General features: G+C 43.6%; 1 protein-coding gene and 1 long non-coding RNA gene across 4 annotated transcripts; one reads left to right on the forward strand and one right to left on the reverse strand.

Annotated features, from left to right (window-relative positions):
• Positions 1 to 1,601: 1,601 nt before the first annotated feature.
• Positions 1,602 to 27,429, reverse strand: st6gal1 (ST6 beta-galactosamide alpha-2,6-sialyltranferase 1). 3 transcript variants are annotated; one of them, XR_013911821.1, is made up of 10 exons: positions 27,141 to 27,429; positions 26,531 to 26,615; positions 15,805 to 16,011; positions 14,713 to 15,075; positions 14,341 to 14,605; positions 12,151 to 12,248; positions 11,230 to 11,331; positions 9,274 to 9,448; positions 5,662 to 6,175; positions 1,602 to 5,422 (listed from the first exon to the last, which is right to left on the reverse strand). XR_013911821.1 is itself a non-coding variant. In XM_026181272.2 (9 exons), exons 2-9 carry the CDS (start codon positions 26,540 to 26,542, stop codon positions 5,910 to 5,912), a joined length of 1,488 nt encoding a protein of 495 aa, XP_026037057.1. In that variant the 5' UTR covers positions 26,543 to 26,615; positions 27,141 to 27,429; the 3' UTR covers positions 1,602 to 5,909. The 3 variants fall into 3 exon arrangements, 2 of the variants coding, with proteins under 2 accessions (XP_026037057.1, XP_026037058.1); XM_026181272.2 differs by having other exon boundaries at positions 1,602 to 6,175; XM_026181273.2 differs by lacking the exon at positions 26,531 to 26,615 and having other exon boundaries at positions 1,602 to 6,175.
• LOC145431497 (uncharacterized) lies at positions 9,344 to 18,142 on the forward strand. The gene is made up of 3 exons (XR_013911822.1): positions 9,344 to 9,472; positions 12,102 to 12,242; positions 14,028 to 18,142. It is a non-coding gene; the product is annotated as an uncharacterized LOC145431497 (long non-coding RNA).

A 27,429-nucleotide genomic window follows, 5' to 3' on the forward strand; every position in this document is an offset into this window, starting at 1 on the left:
TTCATTTCACTCCTCAAACATCACTGTGTGTCTCCTACATGATATATTTAACTGACATTTTTTATTGTCACAACCAACGATTTATACAGGAAAATTATGACTATTAACAAGGTTGCCCAAACTTTTGCATCCCACTGTATATTCGGTAAATGCCTAAGACATCTTGAGAAATGTAAATCGCCGCTTGATTCATCCATTTGGTTGACTCCACCGGGGTAGCATATGCTAAGGCGCGCAGAGTAGACTGAAACTGAATGGTGAAAAGTGAAACAAATTATTTGAGAGCTACATTTTTAAAGGATAAAATACAGTTTCAAAGCAAATGAATTCATTTTCAAAATATAAAATTCAATTTCAATTTAGTGACGAACATTTACAAACCGATACATTGAATTTCAAATTAGGCTAATTCAAATTCAGTTTTAAAAAGCATTTATTCAAGTTACAATTCAGATTCAATCTGAGCAATTCAAATTCAAATTTAACTTATTCAAATTCAGTTTCGGATGGCACAAAGTTCTGCCCATACAAGAGCCCTAGTTCAAAATGTGTTTTGCTCCGGCTTCTTCCATGCATGTTAAATTTAATTGGTGTGTCTGTGTCACCCTGTGTGTACCTGAATCCTATGTGATAGTTTCAGGTATCCACTCTAAGCTGGGAAAGTGTTAGAAAAACAGAATCATATATTTTCTGCTTTTTCATAACTGGTTCTTTTCATTAAAACCCAATTGAACTTTTAAAAAAAGCCCAACTCCTGTCTGACATGCTGCTCCTGTTCATTTGTCAGTAAAACAATTATCTTTTATGAAAGAGGCTTATATTAGAAAAGTAAATTCTTACTGAATTTCTAAGGCATTAAAATGACATACTACTGCAATACTGAGATTAACCACAACACCAGACCATATGCAACACTGTCACTGTTTGATCATTTGGATTCATTGCACTTCATAAACAAACCACATTTGCCACCAGACAGCGACACACTGTGGCTAGAGGGGGTATTACATTGAAAGACTTGAAGCACATCGGTGTTGTTATAACATTATAATTAACCAAAGCAAAACAAACATAAAAAAAGGCCGCTGTAAGTGTTAAAATGGTGAATGGCCTGCATTTGTATAGCGCTTTACTTAGTCCCTATGGACCCCAAAGCACTTTACACTACATTCAGTCATTCACACATTCACACACACTGGTGATGGCAGCTACATTGTAGCCACAGCTGCCCTGGGGCCACTGACCCGAGGTTAAATTTGATATACTTTTGTGAGCTGGCACCCAACATCTACATGTTCACTTTTTTCTTTGATATGAAAATAACAGCACTTATTAATTATTATACTGAACGTAGATTACGTACTGAACTCTACCAGTGAGAATGTGCTCTCAAGGTGGGGTAAACCTGAACATGCAGAGCTAACAGAGAGACAGTTGACCCATCACACTCACCTGCACTTCTTTGGACTGTGGAAAGCAGCTCGAGTACAAATCTCTGTGGAACTGGAGTCAAAGCCAGATTTCACTCACAAGTCTACAAAATGTCAGCCAACAATTAGACTTGTGCATCTTTTAGGAACAATTAATAAATACATTTGGAATTTACAGTTTATCATATTTATTTTTTTACAATTAATTAAAAAAAATATTTCAAACAGGAACAGAAGGTAGAGCTGAGCATTAGAAAATATCACAGAAAAGGATCAAACAAATCAAATCATCTCAAAGACAGATCAGCTGCATGCTTCTAGAACTCTGCACATTTTTAGTCTGATATTAAGTTACAAGACGGCAAAGAAAAAAATAAAGAAATTAAATCTAAGTACACAACATTTAACCAATCCTCCCAGAAACAGAAGAGGATGAAGGCAAAGCAGAGGAAAAAGTGCATCTGTAAGCTGAAATAACAGAATATCAAAAGGCTTCACATGAATGTACACAGAGACAAGACTGCATAGGGAGGAAATGTTCTCATAGCTTTGCTCTGAAATGCAATGACATCAATTATTCAAGTGTGTGACTCATGACTAAACAATGAAGTCTTGGTAAGCATGAAACGGAAGTGACCAGAACACAACAGCAGAGTCATTTTTGTTCTTGACGACTTTGCTCGAGCTCCGAGTCGTTCTGCTTCAGGATTAAATTAGCTGTGTTAGCATGTATCATAGTTAAAAAGCACTTATTACACGTTACTAAACTTGTACTTGTTACAGCAGAGAAGTGTGTTTTATGTGAAAAAATAAAATAACAGCATCTAAAAATGTGTCTGCATCGTGGCTAATTAAAGCTAGCTGGTGCGATTAAGTTTGCTACAGCTGATTTCCCCACTTTTGCATGTTTCATGTATTCACATATACAATATAACATCGTAGTATATGAAATACTACATAAAATTTGAGCTACATCTGATTATAACAGAGGAAAAATCACCATCGGTTAACCTCATCCTGATAAATGCTAACTAGCCCAGCTAGTCGTATATTTCAAGGGGATCTATTAGCTTTTCTGTATTTTATGTGATATATATTTATTTGTTTGAATACCTGCACCCCACCTGACCAATCAGACAAGAGTAGGCTGTTGGGGGGAGGGGGTCTGCATAAAGATTGTGAACCATGCATAGCTACTGTAGCGAGAATCAAAGAACGAAAATATGAAGCTAGCGAATAACACGTTGTACAGTGAACTGTAGTTAGCATTGAAAATAAGGAGCTGCGTTAGTGCCATGCGGATATTTTCTCTATTTTTTCAGAGATTTATTTTGTTGATATTTTCTCGTTGTTACAACACTAGTTTAGGGAAAACTGGTTTTAAACATTCATCTGTATTAAGAGATTAAGTCAAAAATCCTCCCGAGGCTGATCTTTACTGTGATAACACTGAGAATGGAGCATTCATACAGATGTTACAGTAAAGAAAAGTAAAGAAGAAATTGCCATCAGTTCATAGGTAAGATAACTAAGCTAAATGACCACTCAGCAGACTCTCCAGTAGCCTTAAAGCTAGTGAGAAAAACTCGGTTTACATACTTAAGTTAAAATCATTTAAGCCAAACATTTTCTGCACAAAATCCAGCATAAATACAAACCAGCAGGCAATAATTAGTGCAAATGACACAAGGAGCATTATATGGATCATAAAACTCTTATAATGCAATTTGTTAAATAAAATACTCAATATTGCATTAAAATTGCTTAAATTAGCTTAAAGACTCGAAGACGTTTTGGACATTTAGTGACTTTTTAAAATGTTATATTGAACTGCAAATTAAATGAAATGCCCTTAAATGTCCTGAAGTGAGAATGCTCACCTTATATATAAACTAATTAACATTTTTGATAATTCTAGAAAGACACAGCGCTACCAACCCCTTGTCTTTTATGCTAGTAGTGTTAGCTGCTTGTTAATAAGGTAGAAACTGCTTGTGTGTAAACTATATGAAAGTAATATTTGTAATCTTCTACCTTAGCTATACCTGCACTTTATATTTTCAAGATTAGCTAAAAAACCTAAAGCCTCACATAATTCTGAATCAATTCTGATTTGCGGTAGTACCATTAGCAAGAACCGTTTTTTTATGGAAGACATAAATGTCAGTTTTTCAGTTTGTTGCCAGTTTGCTGGTTGTTCAATTGGAGGGTGTTTGTCTGCAAACAGCAACAATACGTGTACTTTATGTGAAACACAGTTTTACACCAGTGTAAGCAGCGGTGTACGTTTAGGCTCAGCCACACTAACTAACTGTTTTGGTGGAAACTGCCAGACTCACCTGCTCTTCGAAAACACAGAGCCAATGATTTCAGTGGATTAATTTTTTCGAGCCATGCTCAATTTTTACGATTCAAATCAGCTGATCAGACCAATCAGAACTCTGCTTCTGCATCAAGCGTTTGTAGCTCAAAGCGTGCACTGTTACTGAATACACAAATAGTAAAATAAAACTGTTGTACATCAGACGCACAGCTACATGCTGCTCTGGGACCATCAGCTCTGTTAAATGATTTCTCTGCACCCTGAGATGAGGTCCACACTCTGCCAACAAGAGCTCAAACATCCTGAAATATCCACGGTCGTGATAAAGTCCTGGATCAGGCCAGCACATCCCCCCTGCTGTTGTCTTCTTCTGAGAAGTTTCCCTTTCTTGTTTAGAAGCATCAGGACCAGCTCATCGTGGCTACATGTCCACTTCATTTTGTTCACAGTGCATTTTTTCCCCAACACGTTACAGACACTGTTAAACTACAGGGATATGGATACAGCGTAATAACATGGGAATGGTTGGTGATACTAAAGTCCTGTTTGTGGCACATTAGTATATGTGAGGGGGCAAACTCCTCAAGATGGGCGGTGACCATGGTGGCCATTTAGAAGTCGGCCATCTTGGATACAACTTTTGGTGTTGCTATCAGTGTGTGAAGACTGGGAGAAGAGGGTTGCACTGACAATCCAACACAATGGGCAGCACACTGAACACATTTTATAAGTGGTCAGAAACTTGTAAATAACTCATGAAAGAATAAAGTTACGTTGAAACCAAGCACACCATTGTTGTTCTTGTGACATTACCAATAAGTGTGATGTGTCACATGGCCCTCTTCCTATTGAAAAAACAAACGTTGTATCCAAGATGGCCGACTTCTAAATGGCCACCGTCCATCTTGAGGAGTTTGCCCCCTCACATATACTAATGTGCCACAAACAGGACTTTAATATCACCAACCATTCCCATGTTATTACGCTGTATCCATAGAAACGGCCCACCCTGTATAAGTTTGGATTTTGTGTCATGTTTTTGCCACGAGCTCAGTGTGTCACGGACTGAAGAAACAAATACTGCAAATAAAATATCAGTTAGCATGTCCATATAAACCGAGTGGGGCTTTTACGTTGGAGAAAAATCAAATGCTGATATCACAGTAAAGACCCTCCTCCTATAATACTCTCATAATATTTACACTACGTGAGGATTACAAAAAGATTACTGGAAATGGCAGGACTCACAAAGTGTGTAAAAAACCTACGAAGTGACCTTTTGGGTTAAGTTAGAAGTAAACTCATCTGCAGGCAGTATCTTCTTCAATAAACGGGTTCAGTGAGGTGTGTAAGCATCATGTATGTAATCACACAGAGGCACAGCGGCCTCCTGCTGCCTGAACAAGAAACCAGAACACAAACACACAAGCAGAGACGGTGTCGCTGGACCTGCGCACGACTGATATTTATGACCCAGTTTGCTAAATTTTGGATTTTATCTGCTTTTTAACTTCAGGAAGAAATGATTTTGGACCCCTCAAAACAGGCTGGATGTCAGGGAATCTGTCCTGGAAAATATTAATATGCACTTTTTGATCAGAGGACATTTTTGGTGGTCTGTCACTCACTCGTACGCTCTCCACCTCGCAGTTATAGCAGTGGTGGGAAACTCCAGGCCTCGAGGGCCGGTGTCCTGCAGGTTATGTGTTCTTGATCCAACACAGCTGATCTAAGTGGTTAAATGACCTCATCATGTCTTGAAGTTCTCCAGAGGCCTATCAATGAACTAATCATGTGATTCAGGTGTGTTGGCCCAGGGTGAGATCTAAAACCCGCAGGACGCCGGCCCCTGAGGCCTGGAGTTCCCCACCCCTGAGTTAAAGGCAATCACTGAGATTGCTTGAAAACCACCAGAATTATCCTCTAAGGTCAACATGAGCATCAAAATTTGGGCAACTAAGAAGCATCCAGTGATCACACGTCAATGACCTCACAGGGATGTGTGTACAGCAGCACATGTATGAGCTGGTCGGACTCCAGTGTGTGTTAACAGCATGAAATATTTATAGAGCGCTCTTTGTGGTTCGGTAGTGAGGATGAGGTTTGCATGCGTCGGCTCATCTTCATGCAGGACTCAGATTTGTGCGTTGATGCAGTCAGCGGTCTCCTCCAGCAGTCTGGCTGCAGTTCAGCTTCCTGAAGCCGGGCAGCGTGACGCGTCCGCTGGTGTAGATGTCGCGGTCGGAGCCCTGGTTCATGCGCTTAACCAGGTTCTTCTCGTACAGCAGCGGGTGGTAGGCGCCCAGCGTGCAGGCGGCGTCGTAGAAACGCTGGTAGTAATGGCAGAGCTCCGTCTTCCTCCGGGACGGCAGGAACTCGTACACGTGCACCACCTCGCACAGCGACATCATCAGGACGGTGCCTGGACAGGAAGCAGAGGGCATGAGGACACTTTGCAGAGCTTTTCAGACAGTTTGGTGCTTCCTCTGTTGTGCTTATATAAATCAAATAAAATCGAATAACCAGAACCACAGAAGGTCACAGGAGGACATGAAACCTGACACAGAATATTCCCAACTGAGTGAAAATGATTTCTTTTGAAATCCTGGAAACAAAGACGTCTTTCAGACTAAATATATGAAGATATCATTTCTGCCCATGTGGCCCAGCGCTGGTTAGGACTGATCCTCACTTTGGAGCAACATCTACAAACATGAAGCCTTCATGTGTTCTTCATCTAGCCCACAGCTTTGTCCTCAGTTGTGTAACGAACAGCACAGCTGCCTACGCACTGTAGGTCCGCCAACATGTTCACGTCCTCCACGGCCCGCACACATGCTGCAGAACCAGAGCAGGTCTGTTAGCAGAAACAACCTTCTCATTACATACAGTGGGGCAAAAAAGTATTTAGTCAGCCACCGATTGTGCAAGTTCCCCCACCTAAAATGATGACAGAGGTCAGTAATTTGCACCAGAGGTACACTTCAACTGTGAGAGACAGAATGTGAAAAAAAAATCCATGAATCCACATGGTAGGATTTGTAAAGAATTTATTCGTAAATCTGGGTGGAAAATAAGTATTTGGTCAATAACAAAAATACAACTCAATACTTTGTAACATAACCTTTGTTGGCAATAACAGAGGTCAAACGTTTACTATAGGTCTTTACCAGGTTTGCACACACAGTAGCTGGTATTTTGGCCCATTCCTCCATGCAGATCTTCTCGAGAGCAGTGATGTTTTGGGGCTGTTGCCGAGCAACACGGACTTTCAACTCCCGCCACAGATTTTCTATGGGGTTGAGGTCTGGAGACTGGCTAGGCCACTCCAGGACTTTCAAATGCTTCTTACGGCGCCACTCCTTTGTTGCCCGGGCGGTGTGTTTTGGATCATTGTCATGTTGGAAGACCCAGCCTCGTTTCATCTTCAAAGTTCTCACTGATGGAAGGAGGTTTTGGCTCAAAATCTCACGATACATGGCCCCATTCATTCTGTCCTTAACATGGATCAGTCGTCCTGTCCCCTTGGCAGAAAAACAGCCCCATAGCATGATGTTTCCACCCCCATGCTTCACAGTAGGTATGGTGTTCTTGGGATGCAACTCAGTATTCTTCTTCCTCCAAACACGACGAGTTGAGTTTATACCAAAAAGTTCTACTTTGGTTTCATCTGACCACAGGACATTCTCCCAATCCTCTGCTGTATCATCCATGTGCTCTCTGGCAAACTTCAGACGGGCCTGGACATGCACTGGCTTCAGCAGCGGAACACGTCTGGCACTGCGGGATTTGATTCCCTGCCGTTGTAGTGTGTTACTGATGGTGACCTTTGTTACTTTGGTCCCAGCTCTCTGCAGGTCATTCACCAGGTCCCCCCGTGTGGTTCTGGGATCTTTGCTCACCGTTCTCATGATCATTGTGACCCCACGGGATGAGATCTTGCGTGGAGCCCCAGATGGAGGGAGATTATCAGTGGTCTTGTATGTCTTCCATTTTCTGATGATTGCTCCCACAGTTGATTTTTTCACACCAAGCTGCTTGCCTATTGTAGATTCACTCTTCCCAGTCTGGTGCAGGTCTACAATACTTTTCCTGGTGTCCTTCGAAAGCTCTTTGGTCTTGGCCATGGCGGAGTTTGGAGTCTGACTGTTTGAGGCTGTGGACAGGTGTCTTTTATACAGATGATGAGTTCAAACAGGTGCCATTCATACAGGTAACGAGTGGGGGACAGAAAAGCTTCTTACAGAAGACGTTACAGGTCTGTGAGAGCCAGAGATTTTCCTTGTTTGAGGTGACCAAATACTTATTTTCCACCCTGATTTACGAATAAATTCTTTACAAATCCTACCATGTGGATTCATGGATTTCTTTTTCACATTCTGTCTCTCACAGTTGAAGTGTACCTCTGGTGCAAATTACTGACCTCTGTCATCATTTTCAGTGGGGGAACTTGCACAATCGGTGGCTGACTAAATACTTTTTTGCCCCACTGTATAATCACCTCTGTGTAACAGATCTACTTCCTGTCTGATGATCCTGGAGGAGAGATGTTTATAATGAACTGAGGCTCTAATATCAGACACCAAAGGAGGCGGAGCTCCAGTTACAAATCAGATCCTGCATTTGTGAAACTCGTGACATGAACGGAAGACGTTGGAGGAGAGAAATATGAAAATCAAGAGTCGTCCTCGGCTACAAAGAAACCAAACTGAGACTGAGGGGAAGGACGAGGAGTAAAAAGACTCCCGGCAGGTACGGCGGAACTCACTCAAAACACCACGAGGAACAGACTTTCAAAATAAAACAGGAAGACAACTGACAGAAGACACAGAGGAGTTTGTATATATATGCGTTCAACCTTAAAGGGACGTTTCACCCCTAAAACCAAAGGAAATGTTTTTGCTGCAGCCTGCGGAGTCGTTTCTATAAATTAAAAGTACCAAAAAAAGAAGCCAGGAAAAAACAAACGTGTGTCGGTTCGTCACATGACACTCTAACGACAGCGTCATGAAGAGGGCAAAGTTTCCTGAAGTAGATTTCAGTCTTTCTTCGTTCTGTGTTATTATGCTCGCTGTTCTCCGCCCACAGCGCACGCCGGCAATGTCACATCGCTGGGCGCCTCATTATCGCTCCTGCAGAGTTCGCCTGGTGCGCAGACTCTGAGGTGAAGCTGAAGGCTGAGACGGGCGGTGCAGAGAGATCAAAGGAGTGAGGCGGATGATGCCTCATCGATCAGCGGATCGGCCTGGACCAATAAGCAGCTGTCACACAAACGTTCTTTCAGAAGATCGTGATTGGACCAGGAGACATTTACAGAAAACAAACAACACACGATCAATGCAGCCAATCAGGTCGCAGACACAAACATCTGATATCTAACCGCACACAGGACTTGAACATTAGTGATCTCTGAGTTTATATTTTAACGAGTATTCAGTAAATGTTTTGTTTCAGATTTCTGCCCCACGTGTGTTATGAAGGCAGTTTGTAGCATAAACAGGAAGTGAGAGAAAACCATACCGAGCATGCCGGAGGAGGGCGGGTTCTTCTGGATGGGCTCGGCCATGTTGTCCTGTATTCGCTGCCAGATCTGCCACTCAAAGCGAGGATGCAGGATGTAGAAGGGCTGCAGAGGGTGGAGCCTCCTGTACCTCTGGTACTGGGCGAAGATGGGGTAATCAGTCCTGTTGAACCACTGCGGGGGAGGAGGGGCATACAGGTATGAGTTTTAACTGACACCTCAAAATACATTCAGTATCAGCACCAATCCTGCTGCTTCAGTCTTTGTTTTACTGATGCTTCCCTTTGACTGAGTTATCAGGGAGACGCTCTGTGCAGGCTGCAGAAACAGGACGTTAACTAGTTAGTGACCGAGGGATGTTTTAGAACAGAAAGTGAGCAACCATAACTGAAAACAGGGGAACAAAGACGTGAGAGGAACTGATAAACTGCATAAATACAAACATCACAAAAATACTGAAAACAGCAGCTCAAATAAACCAGAAACTTAAAAGCTCAGACCCTGAGAATCTCACCGGGATCATGACTTTTCTACCACATAAAGGCTGCAGAGATAATGTAGGGGGCGGCGGCTTCGGAGAGGAAAAGAAGGGCCAGGGCCCCCCCGCTGTTTGGAGTGTCCTTCATGTGCAAATCTTTCAGTCCCACTGCTGGACTGAGGCCTAAATGTCAGAGTTGTCCTTTATGCAGCTTCCAGTAACGAAAGAGTCTCCATTTAAAGGGACAACAGACAAGATGCATTCAGAGCAGACCAGCTGGGCTGCATAAAGGAGCAGCACAAGACAAATGACGTCTTTTGTCCACTGGGTTTTAATCGTGCCAGGTTACTCGAGTGGAGTCCAGGAATAAAAACAAAGAGCAGAAGAAATCCTGTGTAGTGGTAGACGTGTCCTCTCAGGATAAACACATGAATTATGCATCAGAGAAACGGCTTCTGAAGCTGGAGAACCAGCAGTTGTTCCTGCTGGTAACTGGATTTACTGACGACTCGTTCAGTTTCCCTGCAGCGCAGAGTCAGACCGGCTCCACGCTCTGTGCATCCACGAGGGGAACACTTCATCATGTCAACCTTTAAGCTCCTGAGAAAAGCCTGCAGACCAGGACCACCCGACACAGGAACAGTTTCTTTCCCCTCGCCACCTCCCTCCTAAACAGCTGACCTGTCACACTGCTCCCACTGCCAGACTGCAACTGCACCTTATGTACATTCTGTAGTATTCATTCCACCTCATTTCTGTATTCTATGTATATAAGTTTAGATTGGTTATTTATAGTTGGTTTACACAGCTTTGTGTAATGTGTGTATATAGACACGTGTGTGTGTGTGAGATTTACATTGCTGTGCTTGAGAGCCTCCATCTACCGGAACCAAATGCCTTGTATGTGTCGGCACATATACTTGGCCAATAAAGACGATTCTGATTCTGAAAAGAAGCCAGTGCGCAAGAGCCACAACCTGCAGTCCCTCAAGTGTCCACTAGAGGTCCCAGCAGTGAGCCAGTCCCCACAGACTCGTGTTAAAATGTTTGGCTTTGCCCTGGAGCGAATCTTCCCGTCATAAAGCTTTACATTTTATTTATTAGGGGCGTGGCCTATTAGACTCAAATACAGATGCAGGTATCGACTGTGTGCACAGCAAAGTTATGTTGTATGTTCCACTGTTTTTGCACAAACGTGACATTTTCCAAACAGAATTCTTGCAGTCAGACACACCATCATGTTTACCTGTGCTCGTCCATGTTAGTCTAAAATCCACAAATGTCCAAAGAAACCACAAACTGATTAATACAAGCGTGTGCATGAATATGTGCACCCGACGGAGCCGTAGGAGGAAAACTTGAATAAATGTGTCTCTTATTTGACAAAAATTCTACACTTAATTTGAACAATTTAACAAAAGTTATTAAACGCACGCTGGTTGTGACAGAGCTTCTAGCTTAAATCCAAACGCATCACCTTTGTGAGATCTGCAGAGAAGGGGGCGGGGTCCCAGGCCACCAGAACACCTGAGCTGTACAGAGAACTGGACAGGAAGCGGTGGTCATCAGACGCCATCACCTGTAAAGATTCAGAGAAAAAGCACACTGACACACGTCGCTTAGCGAGCCGCGTCTCTCAAGCTTTAATAAATAAAACATGACTTTTAAAACTCTTTAAAAATGAAAAGCTGTGAAAACCGAGCAGCTAAATTCTCTGGTTCTACTGATTAATCCAAATCCACTCAGTCGAGTTTTGACTTTGCCGTATTCAGAAGCATTCTGCAGATCCTCACAGCGAGGTGTTCTCACATAAAAGCATCTAAAAACAGCCACAGGCAGCTGCTCTGCACTGAAACGCCCACAGCCCATCTGCAAACTCGACCTCTTCAGCGCGACCATCGCCTGCAGCGTCGTTACAAACTCGACTTTACTCCAAACTGTGGCGGAGAGCCGAACGCTCTCACACACTAAACAAAGTGATTTAAATAACAAAGCTGCATGTGTTGTATGGAAAAGTTATTAAAAAATAAAAACAATTAACATTATTTCTGTCACATTGTTGTGTTGATATTAGACACCCAGGTTTCTAACAATGAGGCCAAAATCAGCCTAAACGCTTCGTTTCACACAGTTTTTCTCCTCTTGGATCTCTGTGATGTCACAGAGGGGGATCTCAATCAGATCTACTGTTGAAATATTTTGCTTATGAGGGGCAACCAATCAGAAGAACACAAGTTAATAAGTGTGAGAGAGAAAATTATCGTATAAAACTGGCCGCAGATTAACAATCAACGCGCAGACGATCTTTGGATTCTCGTCTTATTATCACCACGTCTGTCTCGTTTGCAGTGAAGCACTTCCTCTCAGCTCAGCTGTCACCACCTGTGTCTGTGCCCACCTGTGAGTTGATGAGGCGGATGGTGGTTTTGGACCCGACGTCCTTCTCGTACCCGGTGGTGGGCGCAGCGTTGAAGCGCAGCACAGCTTCATGTGAGTCTGAAAAACGAGAAAACTAATTCGGTTAAGAAGAAGTGAAAGTTTGTGATTCGCTGAAGTGACGCGTTTTCTGTTCATCAACCAAGAACACACACACACACACACACACACACACACACACACACACACACACACACACACACACACACACACACACACACACACACACACACACACACACTTAATTTAAAAGATGATGATAAAGTCAGTTATTACATAAAGAGCTGACTTCAGCAGGAACACTGGGTGAATCTAAAGCAGTCTGAGGTCACCTAAATGTGTTTTCAGCCTATTTTCACACTAACTTTGTGCCTCCTCCACGTTTTCGGACACAAACAGCAGAAAAAGAAAAGAGCAGCTGACTTGTTCTGTCCCACAGTGGTGGAGCTTAGTCTCAGTTGGACAGTCTGTCCATTCACCCGTTTCCTGCAGCTTGTCCGGGCCGTGTGGGCAGCAGACATTCCTCTTCCTGCCTCCTCTGAGGCAACAGCAAGATGTTCCCAGACTGCCCTGGGGCCTCGAGGGGCCTTTAGAGGGGACACTCCACCCTTTTATGGCTAATGCCAACAGCCAGCACATCATCCTCCAGCAACAGAGAAATGATCCTGACCACCAAACCTCCACCCACCAGCACGGCAGTTGGTTATACAGGCGCTGCACGCAGCTCACACTTCAGTCAGAGCACCAAGCAAACTGTGTTTGCAGACATGCTGGGTGAGAAACTCTGGAGCTACCAGACTTCTGCAGAAAACAGCTCAAACACATCCTTCATCTGTGGTTCAGGGACAATGTGCTGCAGAGAGCAACTTTGCTTTGCAACTTTCACACAGCGAAAACGATCCTGTGTGAGAGCAGCAGGGCTCAGCACTTACACCAAACCTCACTTTGAACCGTGCTGTTTATGTTTCGCGTGCTGCTCACTGCTGATGCTGGGAGGAGAAGAGCAGCTCTGAGGTTCTCGACAGAGAAATATCGTCTCATCCTCTGGACTGTCCAGATGTGAGGGACGTGTCCTTTTTAAATCCCAGACTTTGGGAGTCAAAAGCATCAAATCCACATTTAACCCTTTAAGACCTACCATAGAACCAAGTCCGCCAGAGCTTATATTATATTTTTACATGCTGTGGAGCCATTTCTGGGAGCATTTCAAGTTGATATACATCAATACAACCATTATAGCCAAAATTTTAATAATATGTCTGCATTAAGTGCATAGTAATTACATAAATTGCAAAAAAGTGCAATAAACTACAAAAAAAATTTAAATTGTTTTTGCTTTCTTAACATATATTTCTAGTTAGAGAAATTTAAGAGGCTTATCCCTCAAAACTGTAAATACAAAAAAGTTGCACAAACTAGTTTCCCACCACAGGAAATTAATTTTAAGTGTCTTCATAGTTTTATTTTTGAAATACACCAATTTTTAAACACTGCAGGAAAAACGAAAATAAATATTATAATGCAAATTTGCAAAAAAAAAGCAGCATGTGCATCAAAATAAACTATTTCCAGCAGTGCAATATGAGTCCTCAGCATCCCAGAAACCACACAGAAAGTCATAAAGTCAAACATAACTTTTAAAAACACCAGTATAGGCTCATGAGGCCCTGATGGTAAAAAACTACATTTCCGCAAAAATGACGTCACTTCCGGTTTCGGGCAGGTCATGGCGGACATGCGATAGTTCGCGCTGATGGACATAGGAAGTGTTATGAACAGCTGATCGGATCGGCAAAGCGTGTTTCTGGAATATTATGTTCTTGTTATGTTTTTATGCAGTTTTTGCAAAGCTTTATGTGGAAGGAAACCGTGACCGAGGACAAGCTGATGGCATCAGATGTAAGTACAACTCCTCCGGTTTCATATGCAAAAAAATTACTGTGCTAGCTCACGTGGTTGCAGAGCTACCGGGATTTAAAAATAGTTACGCAAAACAGAGCGTGCCCGCTCCGACCGGCTTTAACCCTTTACAGCCGATCGGAGCGGGCACGCCACCCAAAAATGGCTCCACAGCAGGTAAAAATATAATATAAGCTCTGGTGGACTTGGTTCTATGGTAGGTCTTAAAGGGTTAAAGGGTTAAATGTCTCACCGATCTCTTTGCCCAGCCCAGAGTAGCGCAGTGAACCCGCCGATGACACCACAGCACAGCTCTTGTAGGGTCCGAGGTCAGAGGTCAGCTGCTGCGGAGGCAGCTGGGTGGCCCAGGGCAGCAAGGAGAAGGGCTGGAGGTCAGGGGTCAAAGTCGCGACCTCTACTTTGTCCTTCAGTTGGCAGAGAAGCTCGGGACCGCTCAGCTTCGGCGTGCCAGAGACGCCGCCGGGGCCCGACAGCTCGACTCCGTATTTGTTCATCGCCTGACAGAAACACCAGAAACATGGAGGGAGGAGCGCGTCAGTCCATATAAATCTGGACTTAGCCTGCATGTAACTTGTAGACGCTGCGTCACTGGTCCACGACTCACCTGGTAGTTCTGCACCACCTTCTTCATCCTGGTCCCCAGCATGCTGCTGGACATCTCGTCGTCCCACACCTCTCCCAAAAGCCCGTTAGGCCCGAAGAACTCGGCGTCGCTGCCTCTGCCGCTCAGCTCGCCCTTCCGCCGGCCCCCGAACAGGGTCTCCAGCGCTCGCGTGAAGGGGCGCGGCAGCAGCCGGCTGAAAAACCCCGGGGGCTCCCGCTGTTTCCGCTTCGACGACGAATCCCTGGCTTCGTGGCTGTGGTTGGACGAGGACAGGATGGGGATCGGACGGCGAGGGTCGCCTGGGATGACGCCCGGGAGCTTCTGAGGGTCCGTGTACATGGGCTTGGCTCCACCTCGCAGCACCTGTGGGAATCAGCAGCATCAACATTATTGTGGTTCACCAAAAATAACTCAAGTCTGTTCGTTTCTTCCCCCTCAGGAAGTGGTGCAGACTTTCAGGTGGTGCTTGACACCAGCTCAAGCATCGAGCCTGTAGCTTCCTCTCGCTAGAGCGCAGCTGCAACACCTTAAATATGACGATGGAGAGAACGAAAGCTGGACCACTAAACCCTGGTTTTGGCCTTGAGGCTATTTCTGATTGGTTCAGGGAACAGCAGAGCGCCGACTGACGTGCCAGATGCTTCTCTGTGGTTCTGTGTCAGGTCTTCTAAGGACATGACTTTCAGATACTGTTCAGCTGTAGTTGTTTTTAGGTCTGCTGCGTCTTCTTCTGGCCTCCACTCACTGAGTTTGGGAATCAGCTTGTCGGTGCGAACACAGTATTGCCTTTGAGACTTTTCGATATTTAACCAAAGAAATGAGAACAAATGATGTGTTTTTGTGACAGTCTGCTAATAAAAGTTGTTCTTATGTGTAGGAACAACATTTTAAAACATCTGGCTGCTTGGAAGCAAAATATCTAGAAACAAGGGGTGGCTCAAGACTTTTGCACAGTGCGTGTTTGTTTGTTTTCTTGCCAAATTTCATTTTTCACCTGAATTTAAAACTTTGTTTTCCTTGCAGTAGTTTTGCTGTGGGTTGAATAGAAACTATTCAATGAAATGTTTCCGGTTGTGGTTAAACTTTTCGCACCTTGATGACATTGTGCGCATGAGGCTGCGCGCGGGTTCGTGCCCGGACGCCAAAGATGGCGTCGGTGACGGGCACGCTGTTTTCAGCACAGATGGCGTAGAGCAGAGCCATGGAGATGCAGAAGAAGGTCATGCAGAGCACGCCGCGGCGAGCCCGCCGCCTCAGACGCCACAGCAGGCTGACTCTGTCCATTGCTGCCGCGGGTATCTGCAAAGACAGAATGAAAGGTTTGTATTACACATCAGAGCCGCTGTGTCTCACCTGGACTCTGTGTTGTGGGTCAGCTTATAAAAGACGGGGTGAGGGTGCGGCACATTTCATGTTCAGTATCGGGAGAATTCAGCTTTCATCACAGCAGCTGATGAGAACCCACAGAGCTCAGCTTCCTGTAACGGCTCCGTCAGTGCTGTTTAAGAGATTTCACACATGAAATTAAGACTCAGCAATATCAAGGTGATGTGTTCAGTTAATCTCTGCTAATCTTCACAGCTGACTGTAGCTGATGCTTTTCTGTCACCTGAGACAATAAAACAAATTTTTAGTGTTCACAAATATGTCTGAAGGTTCTCAGTCATCCAGGTCATCGCAGTCTAAGGAGCTTGGAAAGAAAAGCGTCTGGACTTCTTTAAGTTGCTTGAAGATGTTCCACCTCTCATCCCAGAAGCTTCTTCAGCTCTAGGGTCAACTGGTGGACAGTCCCAGATTTAAACCCAGTGGGAGTTTCCTGATGATCCTCTACCTAACCACATGAGCCGAGGTGTGAAAACGGGTGTGGGTCACAATCAGCCAGAGTTTCGGGTAAGCTCATTGTGAAACCTGGCCCCACCCTATCATGTGATTTCCTGAAGTCAGATGGCCCAGAATGTGAGTGGGCGTTAAGGCGTCTGGGAAGAATCTCACGAGTTTAAACTGACAGAAGAACGCAACACACAAAAACAGAGCTACAAATAAAAATGTGGAACAAAACATTTGGCTAAAAAAACCTAATAAAGGTCGGGAGAAGAAACAAACTGGATGAACATAAAAATCAACCAAAGCACGAGGTGCTAATAAAAAGCTGGTTCACACAGAAGGTCCTCAAAACAATCCAGATACCAAAAATACAAAAAGGATGGTGGAAAGAAACAAAGTCCTGAAGTTAAGTCTTCTAACTGTGCCACAGCCTGAAAAAGAAGACGTGGAAATCACTTCAGCTTGTCGCCGATCAAAGTGAAATTATTCTGATTGATCAGGTTTCCAGCAGCAGATCAGACTATAAAAACATTTACACATCTTCTAAATCACCAAATGATTCCATGCATGCTTCAGTCACACTGCAATCCAGTTGACTCTTGGTTCTTCGCTCTGCACATCACCAGCTCCTGACCAGGTGATGTGTTCGGTGTCAGTTACCACGGCGATTTAGCCTCGTAAAAGGAGACTATTGTGCCCACTCACACTCACACCACAGAGACAAACACGAGGAAGCAGCTTACAAATGATGCATGCATCAAAGAAGAACCATCAGCTTTCAAAATGCTACACTTTGGAAGTGATGGACACCGAAGGTTGTGGTGAAGTTTAACATTCATAACTCAGTATGAAGTTGCTCAGGGCAACCACCACACACAGGCAAAGGTCAGGAAAAGAAAAAAGGAGCATCTGGTGAAGAGAGTGTGCTGAAAGGTGAGTCTTTACAACAGTGTCAGACTCGTCACAGACTTTTGCGAGCACGCCTCGAGTCACGCTGAAAGTCACGAACAAGCTCTGTTGTTTTTGTTTTTTTACAGGACGTGTTTGGGGTGTGACCTCTTCATGGCCTTCGCTCAGTAAGACCAGAGAGGAGCTGGTTTACTAAAGTCTGCTAACATCGAGCTGTGTCCATCTTTCACCTCGATGTGGTTGATTTGTGCAGGCGTGGAGCAAAACGACCACACTGACAGTCCAGAAGTGTAAACGCTGCACGTCTGAGACAGACATTCTGTCACATGACGCCAATAATCAGACTTCACTCTTCTGACCGCTGTCACGCTGTCTGAAGTAACACGCCGACGCTCCGCGCAGCTTTAGCGACTTCAGAGCCTCGCTCTCTCCACACTCTGATGTCTGAGCGATGTTCAGGAGTCGAGGGGCTGTTTTTCTGATAACTGATTGGTCAGTAGGACTAAAACTAAAACTAAACTGAACAAAAAAGTTTGTTTTTTCATTTGAAATAATTCGTTCAGGTTCCTGCAACTGTGACATTTTAGCCCTGTCTTTGTTTCTGTTGATTTGTTGCAACAGAAGTGATTCAGTCACTGAACCATACCAGCAATGTTTAACTTATAGTTGACTAATAAATGATATATGATATGATAAATGATAATTTGTGTATTTCATTACAGATGAGCTTTGCTGCAGGGAATGAAAGTCCTTCTGTTAATCAGCCTTTTTAGTAGGTCTGAGTTTTCCATATTTCTGTTGAGCTCAATCATTCATATCTCTGGTTTTGAATATTTTATCAACATGACCGTCTCATCCATGCTGCCAAACTGTTGCTAAACATCACCAGTGACTGCTGTTGCAATCTTCCTGAGGGTACACTTGTTGTTGTAAGTAGGGCTGCCACAAACGATTATTTGGATAGTCAACTAGTCACCGATTATTTTTGCGATTAGTCGACTAATCAGATCATCATCCATTGGACATACAGCTTATCCCATATGGAAAAGAAATAGTAAAAACTTCTATGATTTACTCATGAAAGTGGCCACTTTCTCATTACTTTCATATGTTGTTTTAGTAAGTATCCAAAACATACAAGTTTCATTATATAATTTTTCAAGGGATCTTATATCTGTTTTCACTCTTATATGCTTTTCATACAAGTTTCACACAAGACAGATACAAACTTTATAAGATTTATAAATATCTTTTCCATATGGGATTGCACCAGCAGCATCTCGCCTGAAAATATGTTAAACGTTTATTTTGTGACCCAGAAAGAATAATAAGAGTAACATTAAAACTAACTAGCTGCCGCCATTGTTGGAAACTGAGCTGGGCCGCGCTATGAATTCTGGGACACAGCTTCTTCTTCTTCGGGGTTTAACAGCAGCTGGCATCCTTGTACATGCAGTGCTGCCATCTTCTGTTTCAGTCCGTTATTACACTCTTAAATCCTGCTACTTATTCCTGCGTCTTTCGGGATCTTACAAAGCTTCAAACGACGCGTCGACTATTAAATCAGTCATCGACGATTTTGATAGTCGACGTAATCGTGACTAGTCGACTAATTGTGGCAGCCCTATCAAACACTTAACTGAATAATAAATCTGAAAGACATTTGTACTTTGAGTTTATGGCGTCTCCTCTAATAAAATAAACCCGACAGGCAGCACAGAAAATCCAGGATTAATTCCAGAGTTAGTGAATAATCCCAAATCCTGCGTCATAGTCCCGCCACTGATACGTCATTCGTTTACAGCAGAGCAGGCCGCCTGCACCGTTTCAACCAATCAAACAAACTACACGGCGACACGTCACAGTTTGTTTCTCAGGAAGAGGAGAAAGCTGTGGTCAAGACAGCGAGAGCGAGTTTAGAGATGTGAGCAACACTGAAGGTGTTTGCTGTGTGTAGTTAGTGTGTAGTGTAGTTGTTTTTTGATCATTAATAAATAAATCGATAAATGGGGCTGTTCGATATAACGATATATATCAGATGATGATATAAAAACGTCTATCGTTTCATTTTACGCTATCGTTTGTTTCATGGTGTCGCAAAATAAACTGTTTACGGCAACATTTTTTCATGGTTTTGATGGTCACTGTCGTGGCTATATTAGTTTCTTAAAGTTCTCTCTTTCTCGTATATTTAATATAACCACACTACGGACGGACAAGCGCCTGTTTGTATGCGTTGTCGTTAGCAACAAGGACGGTAAAACCATCGCGTGTCCGCTTGTTTATTTTCCACATAAACCTTTCACAATAAAGCTCAAGATCCTGTTGAGACTTTTCAAAATAAACTGAATCATGTGAAAGAGCAGATTATTTACGGATGAGAAGTAAAAAAAGAGCTGCCAGGTGCTAAAAAATAAACCTTAGACTCAAACGTTAGAACAGGCTTTTCCCCGCAGCACGCCGTGTAATAAATACTCACAAAGGAAACGGCGGCCGTTACAACTTATGTCTAAAAATGTATCGTTTCATGCATCGGTTAAAACACTCGACTCCAGGTACACGACGCGCAGCTGGAAACACTTCACACAAGTCGAGCTGCCAGAGATTCACAGAGTTTACAGAAAATGTTACATTTGTGTGATTTATATCGTTATCGGACGATAGAATTCTTATATCGGGATATGAGATTTTGGTCATATCGCACAGCTCTATCGATAAATCATTAGGTCTAACACACACACACACACACACACACACACACACACACACACACACACACACACACACACACACACACACAAAATTAGTACAAGTCTACCAACAACATCTCCTGAAATGATGATTTTTAGTAAAGAGATAAAAACCATCTTACTTTTTTGAAAAGACGTTCCAACACGTCTAATCACGAGCTCTTCAGCGCCTCTAATAACGCCGGCAAGCAGACTGAGACTCAGCAGCACTAAATGTTGATCACAACATCCTGTTCAGACCACACGTAACAATAACCAATCAGATGTGCGTTACATCAGTTCCACTGATCTTAGCATGCAGGAATAAAAGCACACAAAGTGCTCTGACAGTGTCGGGTTAATGCTTTAAATCAGTATTATCATCATTATGAGATTGTTATTAAATTTAATTTTATTTTCGTGTTGACAACTTCTTCCTGTTCTGATGTCTCAGGGGCAGGCGATGCCCGAGGGACTACAGCTGTGTGCAGTAAACTTGTTCCGTTTGAAAGGCTGCTTTCTGTTTGTTAGAGAAAATATTAGAAAAAGAAATAAGAAATATAGCATCCAAAAAAAAAGGAAATAGCCACAATAGTTGCTATACTCAGGACAAAAGGTAAGAAAACCTGCCTTTGGCTGATTATTTGTGCAACGGTGCTTCTCAGTAACAAATCTTAGACTATTGAAAAGCTGACTTACGTCCTCTGACACGGCGCCTCACTAGTGAGGAGGATGAATTTGTGGGTGGAGCAGCAGAGTTGAGGACGCACACGCAGGCAAACCTTCTGCCAATGACCAGCAGGAGGCGTCTTGGGGCAAGCAGGGCTGTGTTTTTTAAAAATATCGATATATTTTTATGCGAGATATGAGCTGTGACAATATCCTTTATATCTTTATATCTATGTTACGTTATAATTATACTTGTGGAGCCGCAGGTTTGCCTCTCTTTGTCCACTTTTGTCTTTACGCAACGTTACTGGACCTCGCCTCTATCCTTCACTGAACACAACTCCCCCTCCTCCCCCATCGCTTCACCTGCAGGCAGCGACAAGATGGAGACGGCAAATCTCCGTTAACGAGTTACTGCGCATTGCCCCGTGCGTGGGGCTGGACGGCGTCAACGTGTTAACGAGCTAACCGCGCTAACGCCATCTGCACAGCCTAGAATCCTTTCATTTTCTCAAAAGTTGACAGCGCACCTTATGGATGAATTCTGGTTGTGCTTGATGACCGCGAACCGATTTTATGTGCACGGCGCTCAGCAATCTGTCAATAAATGTTTTAGTACGACTTTGGTCAGCTACGAAGCCGCACCGCTTGATGGATTGTCGGAGCATTACGGCTACCGAGGAGCCTCGCGGAGTGATACGTACTGTGCTTCAACGTAATATTACCGTATTGTGTGTTTATAAGGACCATAAATGGCACCTGTAAGCGCCGTGGTTACGAAGAGGATTTCAAACTCCAGGCTGTCAGTCACGCAGTAGAAGTTGGGAACAGAGCAGCTGTGAAACCTTTGTTATTATGCTCAGCGTCTGTTAGTTTACAGTTTGACTGCACAGTTGTGAGCTCTTTGTTATGCACAAAAACAACATTGTTTTCTTTTATTTACGGATCATTATTGTTTAATAAATGCTGATCATTTATTTTTGAGTAATTTTTCATGTACATCTACGCTGTATGTTAATTAAAGTGCCTGTGTGACATCTGGGACACAGTGTGACTAAACTCTCTGTTTGTTCTTATTTTATGGCTTTAAAAAAATATCGAGATATATATCGTATATCGCCATCCAGCTAAAGAATATCGAGATATGAATTTTGGGTCATATCAACCAGTCCTAGGCTGTGTCGTACATCATCACCCATGATAACCTCAGCTTAAATTTCTATCCATCTATCCGGTTGTTCAGTCTGACGTCACTAGCCGTGTCTGGGTCTAAACTCCGCTGCAGGTCCATATATCAAACGATCACTGTGGCATTACTGAGAGTTAAAAACTGTCTAAAGTCTTTCATCTTTAATAAAATGATCAGCGTTCTGCTCTACCAGGTGTAACAATTGAGTTTAACATCCAGGCATCCATGAAAACGGAATTTATGACATTTACCGGTAACGGAGTTAGAAGTTAGCAGGAAGTTAGCTCGCTAGCTTCTATCTAAATACAATATAGCATGTCCTGACTGCGGGGTTTTGGAAACAAATTAAAACGTACAGCTCTGTTATCACTTCCAACATAAATGAAGACAGAAAACTAAACAGCAGTGATGTTTGTAGGGTTACTGAAATTTGGCTAGCTGGTATATAATGATGTGCTACGTGACCGCTAGCGACACAGCTATGTTAGCATAATATAAACAAGCTAACCTTTTTTCCACTCGATAAAAGTTAACGTGAGTGTTCTCGGTGGTCAGGAACAAATGTAATCGCATGGCAGGATGCTGTAAAAGGACCAAACTTCAGCCAGGAGAACAACTGAGATAATCCATCCACAATACGAGGTTAGTCATTCATATACTGCTGCATGGGCTGGGCTGTAGTTACATCCTAGGTTTTAAAAACTGAGCTTAAATAAATGATTAGCGGTAATAAAAGCCGAGGGAGGTCAACAGTGATCACTGACTGTTTTAGGAGCTTTTTGAGATTAAATAGAAGAAAATACAAAACATTAAACATGTTAACAACACAAAAGCCATATTAAACACAGACTACTTTAGACCCGGAAGTAGGATTCGTCGCGTCATCACTTAACAACCGGATTCTCCTCCGCTTGTCCTTTTCAGGGTCGCGGGGGGGGGGGCCTCTCTCTTTTCTCAGTTATTGATTCGGTCTTCAATACCTCCCCCGCTCTCCATATAGATAGCTCCACTGAAACTTGCGATAGGTTCTTGCAGTTTTTTTTATTAATAAGATAGAAAGGCTTCGATCTACATCTACCCCATCTCTGTATAATGTCTCATTAACATATACCTCCTCAACTGCTTTTGACCAGTTTGAGGCTGTATGTCTTAACCAGGTGGAAGATCTTTGCAATAGCATAAAGACATCATCCTGCCCTTCAGATGGAGTCCCGACCCATTTTCTAAAAAAGATTATTAAGGTAGTCGGTCCCGACATTTTAACTATTTTTAATAGTCTCAGCCCTGGAGTGGTACCAGCTGGATACAAGCACGCTGTAGTGCAGCCAGTGCAGCTACAAACCTTTCTAAATAGTCATAATATTTTTGAGAAGTTCCAGCCGGGCTTCAAAACCCACCACAGCACAGGAACTGCCCTCCTAAAAATGCTTAATGATATTTTATTAATCACTGACTCAGGAGACCTAGCTGTGCTCCAGCTCCTAGACTTAACTGCAGCCTTTGATCCTGCTGACCACAGCATTCTGATCTGGAGCAATGTGGTATCAAAGGTATCCGCTTGGAATGGTTTAGGTCGTACCTCTCCGACAGGACTTTTCCCCTGAGCCTTGATGATTTTATTTCTTCCCCAGCTCCTTTTACTTGTGGTGTCCCGCAGGGTTCCACATTAGGCCCAATGCTTTTTTCAATCTACATGTTGCCCCTAGGCCTAATCTTTAGGAAGCATAACATCTGCTTTCACTCATATGCCGACGACACCCAGATTTATCTTCGGTTTAATAGAAACACCTCCACGCCCATGGAATCAAATGTCTCGACGAAGTTAAAACCTGGATGTCCTCAGATTTTCTTACCTTCAATGAGGATAAAACTGAGGTAATTATTTTTGGACCGAGCTGTAATTTCAATGCCCCAGATCTGGACTTATGCAACCTAACATGTGCTGTTAAAACACATGTAAAAAACCTGGGGGTGTTCTTGGATAGCAAACTTACATTCGAGAAACAAATTAATTCAGCTGTCCAGCGGTCCTTTTTTAAATTAAGGCTCCTATCCAAAGTGAGATCTTTTTTATCTTTTATTAACTTGGAACAAGCAATTCATGCATTTGTTTTAACTCAGCTGGATCACTGCAGTTCACTGTATGTGGGTGTCAGTCAGTCCAGCTCAGCCCGGCTCCAACTTGCTGCAGCTCGCCTCTTGACTCGTGTGAAGAAACACCAACATATTACTCCGGTGCTTGATTCCCTTCATTGGCTTTCAGTGCGTTTTAGAATTAAATTCAAAATCTTACTTTTGACTAATAAAGTGCTAATTGGCCAGGCACCGGACTATTTGTCTGACCTATTGCAGCTGTATACGCCGTCTAGAGCCCTTCGATCAAGCGATCACCTGCTCCTTACCTTACGTAAGTCTAGGATGGTTCATAGAGGAGATCGGGCATTTGCGGTTATGGCACCGAAAATGTGGAACGATCTACCTCTCCACATTAGAAAGGCCCCAACTGTCACTCTTTTTAAATCGCATCTTAAAACATAGTTTTTTACTCTGGCTTTTGAAACTGTGTGAGAGTTACCAATTCTTTTATCCTAATTTTCTTTTCATTTTCTTACCTGTCGTTGTTTAACTGTTACTCTGTGCAGCACTTTGGTCAGCTCCCTGTTGTTATTAAACGTGCTTTATGAATAAATAAATGAAATCTGGACAGGTCGGCAGCCGGTGGCAGCGCGTGACAGTTCATTGGTAACTGAATCAGGTGTGAATATGGTTGCCTGTCTCTGCGTCAGCCCTCTCTGTCCGTCCACACTGAGATGGAAAACGCTTTCATTTGAAGACGGTGCTTTCACGTCGCAGTGTGGACAGCGAAAACGGAGACTTTCGAAAACGATGACGCGTGTTAGTCATATGATGCAGTCATGTGACCAATTAAACTACGACAGCGGAGGGCAGCAGTTGCTGTGTTTGCTCTCAGCTCTGACAGCCCTATTAAAGGTTATTATCAGTCTGTACGTGCTACAGATCAAACTCTTTGATTCTCACTCGCTTTTGCGTTTCATGTGCAGGACTGGAACGTAAGCGTTTTCAGCCGTGTGGACGCCGAGTGCTTTCAGACGAAAACACCGTTTTAAATCTATCCGAGTTAGTGTGGACGTAGCATCTGTCTGTGCTCACACTTTGTTTCAACACGTTCACTTCAAATTATGAAGCGTGTCTTCAGTGCGAGCCGCTCGGCGAGAAACAGCCTTCATTCACTCGCACTTAGAAATCAAGCTGGAGGTGTCAGCGCCACAGCAGTGGGTGCTTTCCCACAAACGCTCTTATTGTGAAATAATTTGGTGATAATAATCTGATGATTTTCCTTATTTGCTCATTTTAGGTTTTATTAAATAAAAAGTTTTTAGCATCTGAGGCGTTTTGCATCCGAGCGGCTTCGTCCATCTGCAGGTCACCAGCTTATCCAGCCTCCAACATGATCCCGTGAACGGAGGCAGCATCAGTTTAGTGCTGCTGACTGCAAACAGATGTTGTGATAGGGCATCTGATTAAAGATGTTAAGACAAATCCCCCCCACACACACGCATCTTTGAGAAGATACTCACTCTGGAGCTGAAACGGCTCTTTAAAGATGCCAGGAAGTGAAGACTGACACAAAATGGCCTCTTCTCTCTTCACGAGATCACAAAATCAAGCTGCTCCTCACACAGAGAGCAGAATCGTGTGTGTGTGTCATGCAAGGAGATATGAACACATAAACTACCCGTGATTAAAAAGGCCGGCGGGTGCGTGTTTTAATCCGTCCGCTGAGGGAGGTTGGCAGCGGCGTCACAGCGCACAGCAGCTGATTGGTCGGCTGCAGTGGGACATTTACGCCTCAGATCACATCTCCTGAAATCCTCACTGAACACAGGCGCAGCAGTTTAACGCAGCTCTCACTGGTTTGACTCTAAATGAGCAAAATCCTCACACGTTCCCGGCTGGTTGGAAACAGGGTGCACGGTGAAATCTGGCCTTTTTTAATTAATGTTACATATTTGAGCTTCATTAGTACGACAGACTTCCAATGAAACTTGAAGGGCATAGATCAAGGTCTTAACATCTTCATGTACTTCTACAGTCATAGTTTGAAGGTTACTGAACTTTTGTGCAGTTTGACGGTCGATGGATCGATCCTGCAGACGCAGAAACGGTTTTGCTTTGTGAAGAAACACCTCGCTGCTGCGCTGCGTCCTGTTTACTATAACAGCTGCTGTGCCACCCCTGTGATGTTTGTACTGATACTCAGCGCAGCTGAAGCTGTGTGAATGAAACTCGACACCCACAGCATCTGCTGCTGGTACTACTGCTGACTCTGTGAGTCAGCTTCATCACAAAGCACACGTTTCTGAGCGCAGAGAGGCTGAGATTTCAAACACAGGCTCAGAGAGGACGGATTTATATCGCTCGGAGGATTCAGAGCAAACACTGCAGATGACCCGAGAGGGCGAAGTGAGCACATTACCTTGTAGGCCATGGCTCGTCTTAGTGCGTTGATCGTATTGATGGTTTGAAACAGGATGCTGCTTTCAGCGCTCACCTCATTGCTTCTGTGGAAAGGAATATATACAGTAAACACAGGGTTCATACACATCCAGTCCACTCTTTCTTTCACACTTTATCTAAAATAAACTCTTAATGAAGGAAACTGGAGCAAACGTGTTAGAACAAAAAATAAAATGTTAAGCTGCAGTCTAGTTTAGTAAAGACTCATAATAAACGTGTCAGACTGTGTTTTTATGATAGCTTCCTGATAAATGTGCAGCACGTTGCTTTGTTCTGTTATCACTGCTGCATTAATGCACTGTGGACTAAAAGGCCTCAGGAGCACTTTTACTGTCTGCTTCACTCACGATGGCACCAGGACAGACACATGATGCTGCTGTTGGACAGCAAAGATCAGAGTGATGGAAGAAAGGAGGACATTTAAAAACGTGTGAAAAATAAGAGGTTCAATGATGATGCTGCAGAGCACAAGATTATTAATGACTGACAAGAATAAAGTAAATACAGTAGCACATGCCGGGCATTGGCTCGGCACAGACACATCAACAGAGAGAGATGTCTGAGGTGACCTGCATAGGTGATGCTCCTCCGCTCGCCTCCTGCCTCTGATTTGTGGACGCTAAGGCTCCGAGCAGCTTGTTGTTCCCGCCGCCATGTTTCCGGTGATTCGCGGTCCTGCTGTCCGTCCGTCCGGTCCGAGGCCGCTGTCCGCATGCATGAGCGGAGGCCGGGAGCGGTGAGTCCTCCTCTCTCGTTTTAGCCCCTCTCTTTTCTACTGTCTTTCTCTGTGACGGTCACCATGCAGGCTGCTCCTGCTGCTGCATCGAGCAACAAGCTAGCGCTGACACGACCGGCGCA

The sequence above is a fragment of the Astatotilapia calliptera genome, chromosome 10, assembly GCF_964374335.1.
Source record: "Astatotilapia calliptera chromosome 10, fAstCal68.1, whole genome shotgun sequence".
NCBI lineage: Eukaryota > Metazoa > Chordata > Actinopteri > Cichliformes > Cichlidae > Astatotilapia > Astatotilapia calliptera.